Source organism: Pipistrellus kuhlii, unplaced genomic scaffold (genome assembly GCF_014108245.1).
Source record: "Pipistrellus kuhlii isolate mPipKuh1 unplaced genomic scaffold, mPipKuh1.p scaffold_m20_p_3, whole genome shotgun sequence".
Taxonomy (NCBI): Eukaryota; Metazoa; Chordata; class Mammalia; order Chiroptera; family Vespertilionidae; genus Pipistrellus; species Pipistrellus kuhlii.
The window spans coordinates 90,696,479-90,709,937 of NW_023425529.1; the positions used below are offsets into that span (position 1 = coordinate 90,696,479).

General features: G+C 39.2%; 1 protein-coding gene across 11 annotated transcripts in view; it reads left to right on the plus strand.

The window, feature by feature from the left end:
• Positions 1 to 13,459, plus strand: part of FRY (FRY microtubule binding protein) — a 459,465-nt gene that overhangs the window by 414,466 nt on the left and 31,540 nt on the right. For 10 of the 11 annotated variants that reach the window (XM_036454766.2, XM_045588489.1, XM_045588490.1 and 7 more), the window contains 3 exons: positions 896 to 1,062; positions 2,183 to 2,372; positions 8,044 to 8,193. In XM_036454766.2, coding sequence (XP_036310659.1) covers positions 896 to 1,062; positions 2,183 to 2,372; positions 8,044 to 8,193 — 507 coding nt within the window. The remainder of the gene's footprint in view (positions 1 to 895; positions 1,063 to 2,182; positions 2,373 to 8,043; positions 8,194 to 13,459) is intronic. The other variant, XM_036454763.2, reaches the window with a different exon arrangement.

The window sequence follows — 13,459 nt, forward strand, 5'->3', positions numbered from 1 at the left end:
AAGATGTCTGTGATAATGTTCTAATTTATAGACATTTCTATTTTGCCCTGATTTTGTGTTTGTTTTAAGAAAACATGATTCACTGAAGCATGTATGTGTAATTTCTCTTCTAGTCTGTAATCCAGTTGTCTTCCTTACTCTCATAAAGAAAAGTCAATTCTACAGCTTTTTTTATTTTTATTTTAGTTGTTATGATTCCTCCTGTCCCTCCCTGATCCCAGTACTATCTGTCCTGCAGCCCTTTCATTTTGCTGCTCATTCTACATTTTATAGTAATGAGGAAACAACCCCTCATACATCAGTGGATCTCAGAGGGTTTTCAGTGTGGAAAGGTCTGTCAGTGTGATCACTATGGAGCATTGATGCACACTGGATACATTTCTTGGACATCTACTATACTGTAACTGAGGGTTTTAAATTCTAATTTCCACAGGTGAGGAATTCTGTGTTGGAAAGTTATATCTGAATAGGCTGGGGTTGTTCAATGGAAAGCATTCCAAATCCATTGGTGGTATTTCTAACCCCAGCTCCAGCTCTAATGAGATACTAGGCAAGGCCTTTCTCACATGGGACATAATTTCCTCATCAAATGTGGAGGTCAGAACAGGGGAACTGTGGTCTTTCCAATTTAGCCTCCATATTCCATAATCATAGTCAAATGTGGTAACCTCCCAAGAGCCTCTTTGAAAACCATTGTGAAGCATGAAAAGTAAAAAAAAAGAATAGTACTTCAGATAGTTCCTGAGTCTGCTTATAGAAATGATGACATTATAACTAGAAAACAAATGCCCCCAACTTCTGTCCCTGTCAGGATTTCAGCCTCTTTTCCTTCAGTTGAACAGACTTTCCCACGTATCTTATATATTGTGGGGTCTTTTCTCTCTTCATTTTCCAGACTGAAGCTGTACAGGAGGAGGAGGAGACCACCATACATGAAGATGATCTTTCTACTTCCATCAATGAACTCCCAGCAACTTTTGAATGTAGTGATAGCTTTAGTCTGGATATGACTGAGGCAGAAGAAAAAAGCAACCAAGCCCTGGACCAGTTCACTCTGGCAAGGTAAAGAAGCCCTTGGCAGAAGTGCGTGGTGCCAGTATGCGTGGTGGCCCGTGGGAATGCACTTACTCTGACTCAAGTTGAATGCCATACTCACGCTGCAGGGACCTCCTAATGAAGGAGTCCAAACTGACACATAATCTAGAGGGCTCCTAGTGATTTGGAATCATCCATCTCCAGTCGGGCCTATGTGGAACCAAAAAGGTTCTTATAAAGCCACATAGTAACAAAAAGCCAATGAGGACATGGTCTTTGTGAGCTTTGAAAATAAGAAAAATTGACAAGTCTCAGAAATGAGTTCTTTCCATTTTGAGTTGAAACACCAGAACAAGAGGCTCTTTATAAGCTAAATACCTACGCTTTTTCAAGCGGATGGCTTCTAGCCTCTTATTTCTGAAACGAGTGAGATATAGTCAGCGAATACAAATAGGAAAAAAATTAAAAAGGAATAGAGATATAAACCCTAATGTGGCATCTAGACTAAATCACAAGCTACAGGCTTACTTCAGGAGAAGAAAATCAGAACTCTAAAATCACTCCTCTGAACATTGAAAATAAGTAAAATCTTCTGATATGGCTAGACAAAGGGCCCCTGTTACATTGGCAGTATCTCCTCACCAAAGAGCTTACAGCAATGACCAGAGGAAGATCTGCCTTTTAACCTTTGTTCATAATCTCTCCTTTCTTTGTTTCTCTCTGCGTTCCTCTTTCCTTTCCTCCTTCCGCTTTTCTTCTGAGTATTTATGCATTATGCAAAAGATTCAAAAATTTTGTTCTAATCTTTCACAATGAAAAATGCCAAGAACTGAAAGGGCACAGAAAAGCATGTTACTGTGTCTTGAGAGTGGCCATCTAGACACGTCAGAGAGAATTGCTGAAGGCTAAAAGAGGAACCAAGTCTGTAGAAAGGAATCAGAATTGGAAGAATCACAGAAATTCTAGAAGTGAAAATTCTATTTTCTGGAATCTTAGAAACCTTTGAATGAAAGCAAAATTCCCAGAGCATGCCTCAAACAGAGGAATGGACAGAGTAGGACCCCTCATGAGGCTGACTCAGGAGTAGCACTTACACCACACTGTAAGGAATGACATCACTTCTTGACACAGTTGTCATTTCTTCCAGCTTTGGAGAAGGTGACAGGAGAGACTCTCCCCCACCCTCACCCTTCTTCTCGGCCATCCTTGCTGCGTTTCAGCCTGCAGCCTGTGACGATGCAGAGGAAGCCTGGCGCAGCCACATCAACCAGCTCATGTGCGACTCCGATGGCTCCTGTGCTGTGTACACGTTTCACGTGTTCTCTTCCTTGTTCAAGGTACCATGCTCACCTCTGGTAAAACAGTTGGGCTCTCTTGGGAGCCAGATAACTTCTCATTTAAGAAGTGATTGCTGTTTAGTTCTGGGTTTATACTATTTTCTCTTCCAAGCATATCTCTCTCTCTCTCTCTCTCTCTCTCTCTCTCTCTCTCTTCCCCTCTCCCCCTCGCCCCCCCCCCACTTCATCCTTTCTTCTTTTCAACCTTAATGTACTCAACCTTTTCACGCTGGTATTGTAAAGATCTTGGATAAGGACACATATGTAATATCTTAATCAATAAAGAAAAAAAAATGACAGGCTGCCATGATGTCCTGCTCCCTTCTGACATTCTGGCCTTTATTGGTGCCATGAATCCCAGACTACCATGATATCAGAACCATAAAGTAAAATCTCCAAGCCTCTCCCCATTTCTGCTTTCTCTGAGACCTCTCCTGCATCTTTTTTCTTCTTTATCTGTGTTTTTCCTTTCTTTGTATTTTATCCCAAGAATTCCTTAAACATGCTGCTGTGGCTATGAACAATTGCTTATTTTCCTTTACTGATTCTAAATAGACTAGAGGCCCAGTGCATGAATTTCGTGTATGGGGGTGTGTCCCTTAGCCCAGCCTGCACCCTCTCTAATCTGGGACCCCTCGAGGGATGGTTGACTACCCATTTAGGCCTGATCCAGGTAAGAGCGGGCCTAAACAGGCAGTCAGACATCCCTCTCACAATCCAGGACTACTGGCTCCCAACTGCTTGCCTCCCTGCCTTCCTGATTGCCCCTAACTGCTTCTGCCTGCCAGCCTTATCACCCCCTAACCATTCCCCTACTAGCCTGATAGATGCCTAACTGCTCCCCTGCCAGCCCGTTTGCCCCTAACTGCCCTTTCCATCAGGTCCGGTCACCCCCAACTTCTCTCCTCTGCCAGCCTGATCACCCCTAATTGCTCTCTTCTGCAGGCTTGATCACCCCCAACTGCCCTTCCTTGTAGGCCTGGTGCCTCCCAACTGCCCTCCTCTGCTGGCCATCTTGTGGCAGCCATCTTGTGTGTTGGAGTGATGGTCAATTTGCATATTAGATGAGATGGAAGGTCATCACTTGAGTCTACTATGTGAACCATAGCCCATCTAGTCTATATAATACCCTTTTACAAATTAAAACCAATGTCCCTCCCACCAGGGGGTTGCAGTAACCAGATGTGGCCAGCAGGGTGGAAGGCTGGATTTCGCACACACAGACACACACAGCTACATGTAAGCATCTCTTATGTGGGCACCTTCAGATTCAACTTGTTAGCTTCAAACACATTTAAAAATGACTCAACTACAGAGATGGCAAGAACTCAACTTCTGGTTGGTGCTTAAAAGTTTATTTTTATGCCTGCCCATCTCTGACTTGCAATATTTTATTTGTCTTACTCTGAACATTTACTCTCCAAATTTCATCAAATGTTGGCAGAGGTGGAGACAACCAAAGAAGAGAAAAGGTGCCTTATTAGGAAGAAACTCAAAGGTCTTCAAGCATCATTGTAGTTAACTAGCCTTGTGTGCTGTGTTTATTTATTTTTTTAAATATATTCTATTGATTTTATACAGAAAGGAAGGGAGAGAGATAGAGAGTCAGAAACATCGATGAGAGAGAGTCATCGATCAGCTGCCTCCTGCACACCCCCCACCGGGGATATGCCCGCAACCAAGGTACATGCCCTTGACCGGAATCGAACCTGGACCCTTCAGTCCCCAAGCCGACGCTCTATCCATTGAGCCAAACCGGTCCCGGCTGTGTGCTGTGTTTAAAGCAGATATTGACTCAGCCATGAAGATGAGGTCATAGTTGAAGATTTACTGACATGGAAGCTGGTTACCATATAGTTTAAAAGAAAACTGGTGTTAAATATATATATCACCAGTTTTCATATATATATTGTGTATGTGTATATATATATATATATATATATATATATATATATATATAGTATATGATACTGATCCTCTTTTAATGCCTAGAAAATAATGATTATATATTAGCATTTTATTATAGTTTATTTGGGATAATAAAATTATGGTTGTCTTTTATTTTCTTCTTTTTACTTTATTTCAATTCCTATTTTCCTATAATGAAAATGCTTTTCTTGAATTATTTTCAGAAAAGCATTTTTCTTAACTTTGTTTTTAATAATGCATGAAACAGAACTGCCACTGATAATACAAGGAAAAATGGAAAATAACTATGCAATTCCAACTTTGAATGGACATGAATAATTGATAAGTGGGGACATGAGTTAGAACTCAACTAAACATTGTTAGATGTTGAGTTCTGTAGAGTATACAGAGACTGGGACGATGACTTGGTTACACTCAGGGATGAGCCCTCTAACCACTTTCTGAAAGAGCAATGGCAAAAAATAAGGAACTATATAAAAAATGAATAAACTGGGATCATCTGCCTTAAATAATTTTAAATTCAAGAAGTTGTCATTTAGTTCATATAAAAGTAAAATTTGTTTTTCAGCCCAGAGGCCCTTTATATGACCCATTTTTGGTAAATTTTAGACCATGGTTACTCACTGAGTATTATTTGTGCTGCTGTCTCTCAAGTTTTTCAATTTACTTTCTGTGGAACCCATAAAAGGTTTAAGTAGACAAACTAAGATTGTGTCTGAGATTAAATGGGGACTATAAGAGCTGCCAGCCTTAAGACAGAAAACAATTGGCTGCTTAAAGATTAAAATTCCAGAAATACCCTAACATTAAACCAGATTGAAATTTAAGAACAAACTACCAGAAAGCTACCATTTGAGGTCAATTTCATTGTTAAGTGTTAAGTGTTCAGAAGCAAAGTAATTTCTCATTTAGATTTTTAAATAATGGTGAATAATGCATATCTAAGTTTGGCTGTTATAGTAACTTTATCTTATCATAGTTACTAGACTATTCATGCATAATTTTATAGTTCTGAGCAATACTTTTCTCTTCACTTAGAGAAGTTGTCTCCTCTTGACCTTACCTATCCTCCAAATTACATGCAAATCCCTGATTCTTTGTCACGTCAGTGAGTAAAGCCTCCTTATGTCCCTTCTCCTATCCCCTGGGCAGGTAATGGTGTCTTTCTTTGGTGACCCAGTAGCTGGCATCTTCACTAGCACACAATATGTGTTCAGTAAATGGAAGAAGAATGTACAGAAATGTAACTTAATGGAAATCTTAAACATACAGCTTCTGATTTACTGTCACTAAACCAACAAGCTGTTACATGAGCTGGGAGATGGGACCGGGCCCCTGCAGATGGTACATTAGGTTTGGATTTCTTTTTTCATCATTGTATTGATGAATTCCCATGGAATTTATCTGCAATAATAATACAAATGTGTACTTCCTATTTTGGTTTTAATATTATATATAGTCTTAAGAACTTTCTTAACTACTACCAAATACCATGTTATTGAAGGCAATCACAGTATCAAAATGTGCTAGAATTGAAATACATTTCAGAAATAGAGTCTATTAATCTCCTGTCATGTCTTCATCATGTCTGTTTACTATTTTCCAACATTTTTCTGTGTATATGAACACCACATTTTCCTATATTTCAGTGGATTTTGGAGGGCATAGAGGAAGTAATTGAAAAAATAATTTGTTTTTAAAAGCAAGGGATGTCTTGGTGTGGTCTTCTTTGGATTCCTTTTGTTTGGGGTTCTCTGCACTTCCTGGACCTGTAAGTCTATTTCTTTCACCAGGTGGGGAAAGTTTTCTGTCATTATTTATTCTAATAGGTTTTCAATATTTTTCTCTCTCCCTTCTTCTGGTACCCCTATAATTCAAATGTTGGCATGCTTGAAGTTGTCACGGAGGCTCCTTACACTATCTTTAGATTTTGGGGTTCTTTTATCTTTTTGTTTTTCTAGTTGGGTGTTTTTTGCTTCCTCATATTTCAAATCTTTGGTTTGATTCTTGGGGTCCTCTAGTCTACTGTTGGATTTCTGTGTATTATTCTTTATTTCAGACAGTGTATGCTTAATTTCTGACTGGTCCTTTTTTTTTTTTTTTTTTTTTTTTTTTTTTTTTTTTTTTTTTTTTTTTTTTTTTTTTTAATTCTTATTAAGATCCTTGAAGGTCTCACTAAGTTCCTTGGTGGTTTCTAGAAGATTCTTGAGTAACCTTATAACTGTGGTTTTGAACTTTATATCCAAGAGTTTGCTTTCCTCTATTTCTTTCATTCATGACATGTTTCTTTTTCTCTGCATTTTGGCTGCTTCCCTGTGTTGATGGAGTGGCTTTGTGTGGTAGGTGTCCTATAGAGCCCAGTGGCTCAACCTCCCCAATTACCTTAGGTGGACACTCTTGGTGTACCCCTTTGTGGGCTGGGTGCATAGTCTTGTTGTAGTTAAGCCTTGATTGCTGTTGGTACACTGGGAGGAATTGACCTCCAGGCCAATTGGCTGTGAGGACCCACTGTGTCTATAATAGAAGAACTACTGTGCTGGGAACACCCTTATGGAGCAGAATTTGCTTCAATGGGGCTTTGGTGCTCATTGAGTCTGCCTCTTGAGTGTGTCCCTTATGTATGTGAGGAGTTGAAATCTGGTGTCATCTCACACTGACCACTAGGTACACTGGCTCCTGGATCTCCAAGAATGTGCAAGTCAGCTACTGTCTGAGGCCACCCACCAGGAGCTACAGCAAGATCTGCAGATTTCTCCTCTTTGTTTGGGGTTTGGAAGTTTTGGTGCTCTCTGTCCCAGCTGCAATTTGTAGGTTAAGCTGCGAAAGGGCAGGTCATTCATGCAAAAGCTGCTGTGCACAGTTTGGGTGGGTATGTAAATTGGGTGGGGCAGGGTCTCAGGGACCCACAAGGGTGTAGCAAACATCTATGGCTGCCAGTCAGCCATCTCTGCATCTCCACGTTTCCACGTCCCAGCGTAGTAAACAATGATTCCTGCGAGCACCTCTCTGCTTTTCCATGCCTCTCCACCTACTACCCAGTCTCAATGAGCTTTTTTCTTTCTTTCTAGTTGTAGAACTTCTACTCAGCCAGCTTTCCCATGGTTCTGGGTGATAGTTATTTTGTATTTTAGTTGTAGTTTTGGTGTGGTTGTGAGAGGCAGCATGTACAGGTGTATACCTATGCCTCCATCTTGGTTTCCCAACTTCACCTCTCTTACCCTCAGTTTCATCACCTGGTTGTAAAGACTAATAAGTTCATGAAGACAGTGCTATAGAACAGAGTTAGGCATTTAATCAAACACACTTCCAGGGGAGATATTATTCTAGGTCCCAGGTAGCATTTACTTCTTCCTGCTCCAGAAGCTTTAATGGCACTATGTCAGCTTTGTCTCAGGGAGATGTGACATTGGAAAACAGAAAGGAGTTTCAGTTTGTAACTTGTCTCACCCACATTGATGTAACTTGACTAAGTCCTCTGATCTGATAGACACGTGAGGAGGACTCAGCTGCTGATCAACACTGGCTACCAGCACAAAGGAAAAACACATTTATTGGAATGACTCTATGAGCATCTACATGTTGGGAAGTGACATTTTAGGAAGAATCTTTGTCCATACTGGATCATTATTTACTTCACACAAATTTTCACTCTACCTAGGCTTATTTGACATTTTTATCAATTTTTTTAAAATTCTAGTCCATAAGTTAAACCTTTACAAATAATAACTACTTTGCCTTTCAGAATATTCAAAAAAGGTTCTGCTTTCTAACCTGTGATGCGGCCAGTTACCTTGGAGACAACCTCAGGGGGATCGGGTCCAAGTTTGTCAGCTCCTCCCAGATGCTCACTTCATGTTCTGAGTGCCCCACACTTTTCGTGGATGCTGAGACTGTGAGTTTCCCAGTCCTTCTCTGGAGGCGAATGACCTGTCCAGATTCTGGTGTGAATGACAGAGGGGTTTGTTTGTGTTGTGGTTTGTCTGAGTGACACTCTCATTGTTTCTGAGCAGCAATCAGTTATGGTGTGACTCCCAAAGGCTTGAGTGGGCACAGTAATGAAGATGCAGTGCCAGCCCAAATCAAGGCAAATAATTTCAGATAATCAAAAGAAAGCTCTTTTCCCATTAAAATACCAACAGCATATTTCACAGACCTAGAATGAACTTTCCAAAAATTCATCTGGAATAAAAAAGACCCGAATAGCTCAGCAATCTTGAGAAAGAACAAAGTAGGTGGAATCTCAATACCAGATATTAAGCTGTATTACAAAGCCATTGTTCTCAAAACAGCCTGGTACTGGCACAAGATCAGACATATAGATCAATATAATAGAAAAGAGAACCCAGAAATTGACCCAAGCCACTATGCTCAATTAATATTTGGCAAAGGAGGCATGAACATACAATGGAGTCAAAACAGTCTCTTCAATAAATGGTGCTGGGAAAATTGGACAGATACATGAAAAAAAATGAAACTAAACCACCAATTTACACCATACACAAAAATAAACTCAAAATGGATAAAAGACTTAAACATAAGGCAGGAAACCATAAAAATACTAGAAGAATTCTCAGGCAGCAAAATCTCAGACATATGCCAAAGCAATTTCTACACTGATACTGCTCCTAAAGCAATGGAAATTAAAGAGAAAATAAACAAATGGAACTACATTAAAATAAAAAGCTTTTTCACAGCAAAAGAAACCATCAACAAAACAAGAAGGCCCACTGCATTGGAGAACATATTTGGCATTGTTATAATTGATAAAGGTTTAATCCCTAACATTTACAGGGAACTCATACAGCTTAACAAAAGGAAGATAAACTACCCAATCAAAAAATGGGCAACAGACCTAAATAGATACTTTTCGAAAGAAGACAGAAAAAAGGCCAAGAGACATATGAAAACATGCTCAAAGTCACTAATCAAATGCAAATCAAAATGACAATGCAATACCATCTCACACCTGTCATAATGGCTATCATCAACAAATCAACAAACTACAAGTGCTGGAGAGGATGTGGAGAAAAAGGAACCCTCATGCACTGCTGGCGGGAATGCAGACTGATATAGCCAGTATGGAGTTTCCTCAAAAAATTAAAAATGAAACTCTCATTTGACCCAGTGATCCCACTTCGAGGAATATATCCCAAGAAACTAGAAACATCAATTAGAAGGATATATGCACCCCTATGTTCATAGCAGCACAATTTGTAATAACTAAGATATGGAAACAGCCTAAGTGCCCATCAGCAGATGAATGGATTAAAAACCTCTGGTACATCTACACAATGGAATAATATGCTGCAGTAAAAATGAAGGAGTTCTTACAATTTGCAACAGCATGGATAGAACTGGAGAGCATTATGCTATGCGAAATAAGCCAGTCAGAGAAAGATAAATATTACATGATCTGGCTCATTTATGAAATATAATGAACAGCATAAACTGATGAACAAAAACAGATCCAGAGATAGAGAAACATTGATCAGACCATCAAACCTCAGAGGGAAGGTAGGGGAGGAGGAGGGTAAGGGGAAAAGATCAACCAAAGGACTTGTATGCATGCTTATAAGCCTACCCAATGGACACTGACAACAGGGGCGTGAGGGCATGAGTGAGGGGGGGAAGGGGATATGGGAGTTATAGGGGTATAAAGACACATATGTAACACCTTAATCAATAAAGAAATTTTAAAAAGAAAAAGAAGGGAAAAAAAGAAAACAAAGCCCCAGGTCAGAGGAATGGTGGCAGAAGAGAACCCCTTGGCCACTCACCCTGAAATTTCAACAAGTAAACCAACTATAATTCCACAAAGAATTATCTGCTCAATACAGAGGCATGCCTGAGAGACCGGTGCATTGAAACATCTAAAAGTGGACAACTGGGAATAAGCAGGGAAACAAGAAGGGAAGAAATTTCTGATGGCCCACAGATGCAGCCTTGGGGCTGGAAGCTCACAGCTCATTCTGAAAAGTGAAGGAAGCCAGTGAGAGCAGGCACTTACTTCAGCTAGGAGGAACAGAGAGCTACAGCGGGAAGTCCAGCAAGGCAAGCTATAAATGGATTAAAGAGTGACTGAGGCAGCAGATGCCTGACAGATCATTGGGTGTGCCATGTGTCTTCCCACTGTCAGTCTGGGAAGAGTTGTTTCAGGCAAAAACAAAAAACAAAAAAAACAAAAAAACACAGAACCAGAGAGCCCTGCCACCACTCTTAATAACAAAACATGCCTCCCGTCCTTGGAATTGGGTCAAGGAGCATATTTTCTGTAAACCAAGAACTATTTTAGTGCAAGGACTGTTTTCCTCTGTGACTAATCTCCAGGTGGAGTGCTTGGGTTGGGACCCCACAGAGGTCAGGGGTCACTATAATGGTGAAGGCAAAATAAAACCTATCCCCAAGCAGCACTGCTGTATTATCTTATGGAAGCCATGGGGGTCAGGACTGGGACATCATAGAGGTAAAAAAAATATTGCAATTAAGCACAATTTACAGGAAAATGATTACAGACAGAGATATATGCATAGGTAAAGGAGAATAGCAAATACCATTAACAACTACAGTAATGAAAACAATCAGAAAGAAAAGAAAAAAAACCCAGAAAGCAAGCTAGAACACATGGAAATATGTGATATAAATGGCAAAGATTTCAAAATTGCAGTTCTGAAAATATTCAACAAGATATAAGAAAACAAATCAATGAACAAAATGAGTACTGAGGAGATTGAAACTTAAAAAAAAAGAACCAATTAGAAATCCTGAACTAAAGCATACAATTAAGGAGATTAAGAGTGAACTACTGAGCATAGAAAACAGAGCCAAGCAAGTGGAGGAAAGAATTAGTGATATTAAACATATCGAGAAATGAAATGACAAAGAGGGAAGAAGAAAGAGACATGAGCATAAAGAAAAATGAAAGAGCTCTAAGAGGACTATTTGACTCGATCAGAAAAAAGCAATATGAGAATAATAGGCATTCCTGAAGAGGAAGAAAAAGGAGGAGCAAGGAACAGAGAGTCTATTCAAACAAATGGTGGATGGAAACTTTCCAAACCTATGGAAAGAACTAAATCCTCAAGTCCAAGAAGGAAACAGAACACCTAGATACCTCAATCCAAAGAGGCCCTCTCCAATTTGTATTAAAACTATCAAAAATTAATGACAGAGAAAAAATTCTCAAAGCGTCCAAAAAAGGAAGTGACCTACAAATGAACACCCATCAGAATTTCATCCCACTTCTCAGCAGATACTCTACAAGACAGAATAGAGTTGAACCAAATATTGAAATGTCTAAAAGAGAGAAATGAACAACCATGAATAATATATACAGTAAAATTATCCCTTAAATATGAAGAAGAAATAAGGTGCCCCCAAACATACAGAAGCTGAGGGATTTTATCACCAGAAAACCTCCATTGCAGAATTACTCAAGGGAATTATTCTACTTAAAACACAGAACAGCCCTGGCCAGTTTGGCTCAGTGGATAGAGTGTCAGCCTGCGGACTCAAGGGTCCCAGGTTTGATTCCGGTCAAGGACATGTACCTCTGTTGTGGGCACATCCCCGGTAGGGGATGTGCAGGAGGCAGCTGATGGATGTTTCTCTCTCATCAGTGTTTCTAACTCTCTATTCCTCTCCCTTCCTCTCTGTAAAGAATCAATAAAATATATATTTTTTAAAAAACATAACACTACAAGTAAGGTCATCAAAAAACTTGCAGCATAAACAGGAATAATTTGCAACAACGAGAACATAAAAGAAGAGGGGGTTATGTTCTGAACCACCAAAGATCAGATACATTCAAAAGGGAAAACACTATAGTATATATGTAACTTTATTTTTTGTGAAACTAATGATAGCCACACACAAAATCCCCAAACCAAGACATACAGCTTTAAAAAAAAGAGGAAACAAAGGAAAGAAGTATAGAATACCACCAAACAAAATCAACACACAGAAACACAAAGGAAAACCAATGGAGGCACAGAACTAGCAGAAAACAACATATAAAATGGCTATAGGAAATTTTCATCAATAATTACTCTAAATGTAAAAAGGCTGAATTCACCAATAAAGAGGCACAGAGCCAAAACTGGTTTGCCTCGGTGGATAGAGTGTCAGCCTGCGAACTCAAGGGTCCCAGGTTCGATTCCGGTCAAGGGCATGTACCTTGATTGCAGGCACATTCCCAGTAGGGGGTGTGCAGGAGGCAGCTGATTGATGTTTCTCTCTCATCCATGTTTCTAACTCTCTATCTCTTTCCCTTCCTCTCTGTAAAAAATCAATAAAATATATTTTAAAATAAAAAAGAGGCACAGGGTAGCAAAGTGGATCAAAAAACAAAACCCAACCTACCTGCTGTCTATGTAAGACACATCTAAGCTGCAAAGACAAAGGCATATTCAGTTAAAGGGTGAAATTTTCTAAGCAAATAACATCCACAGAAAAGCAGATGTAGCCATAGTTACATCATACAAAGTATAATTAAAGATATCAAGAGACAAAAGTGAACACTTTATAATAATAAAGGGAACACTACATCAAGAAACCATAACACTTCTTATATGTACCCAACCAGGGAACACCAAATATATAAAACCACTACTCACGAAACTAAAGGGAGAAACAGATCATAACACAATCAGAGTTGGAGATCTAGACAGTTCTAGACAGATCAGCAAAACAGAAAATAAATAAAGGAATATTAGCCTGAAATGAAACACTGGACCAAAGGAACATAATTAACATTTATAGAACCTTTATCCCAATCATCAGAGTATACATTCTTCTCTAGTGCACATGGAACGTTCTCAAAGATGGACCTACATCTTTGGTGAATATAATGCAAAAATCCTAAACAAAATACTAGCAAATTGAATACAATAAGCACATCTAAAAAATAAGCATCACAATCAGGTGGGGTTTATTCCAGGAGCACAAGGATGGTTCAACATATGCAAATCAATCAACATAATACACCACATTAACAAAAGAAAGGACAAAAAACATAGTTTTATCAATAGATACAGAAAAAAGTATTTGATAAAATAAACATTCATTTATGATTAAAACACTCCATAAAATAAGAATAGAAGAAAGAACCACAATATAAGAAAAGCCATATTTGATAAACCCACAGCTAATATCATACTCAA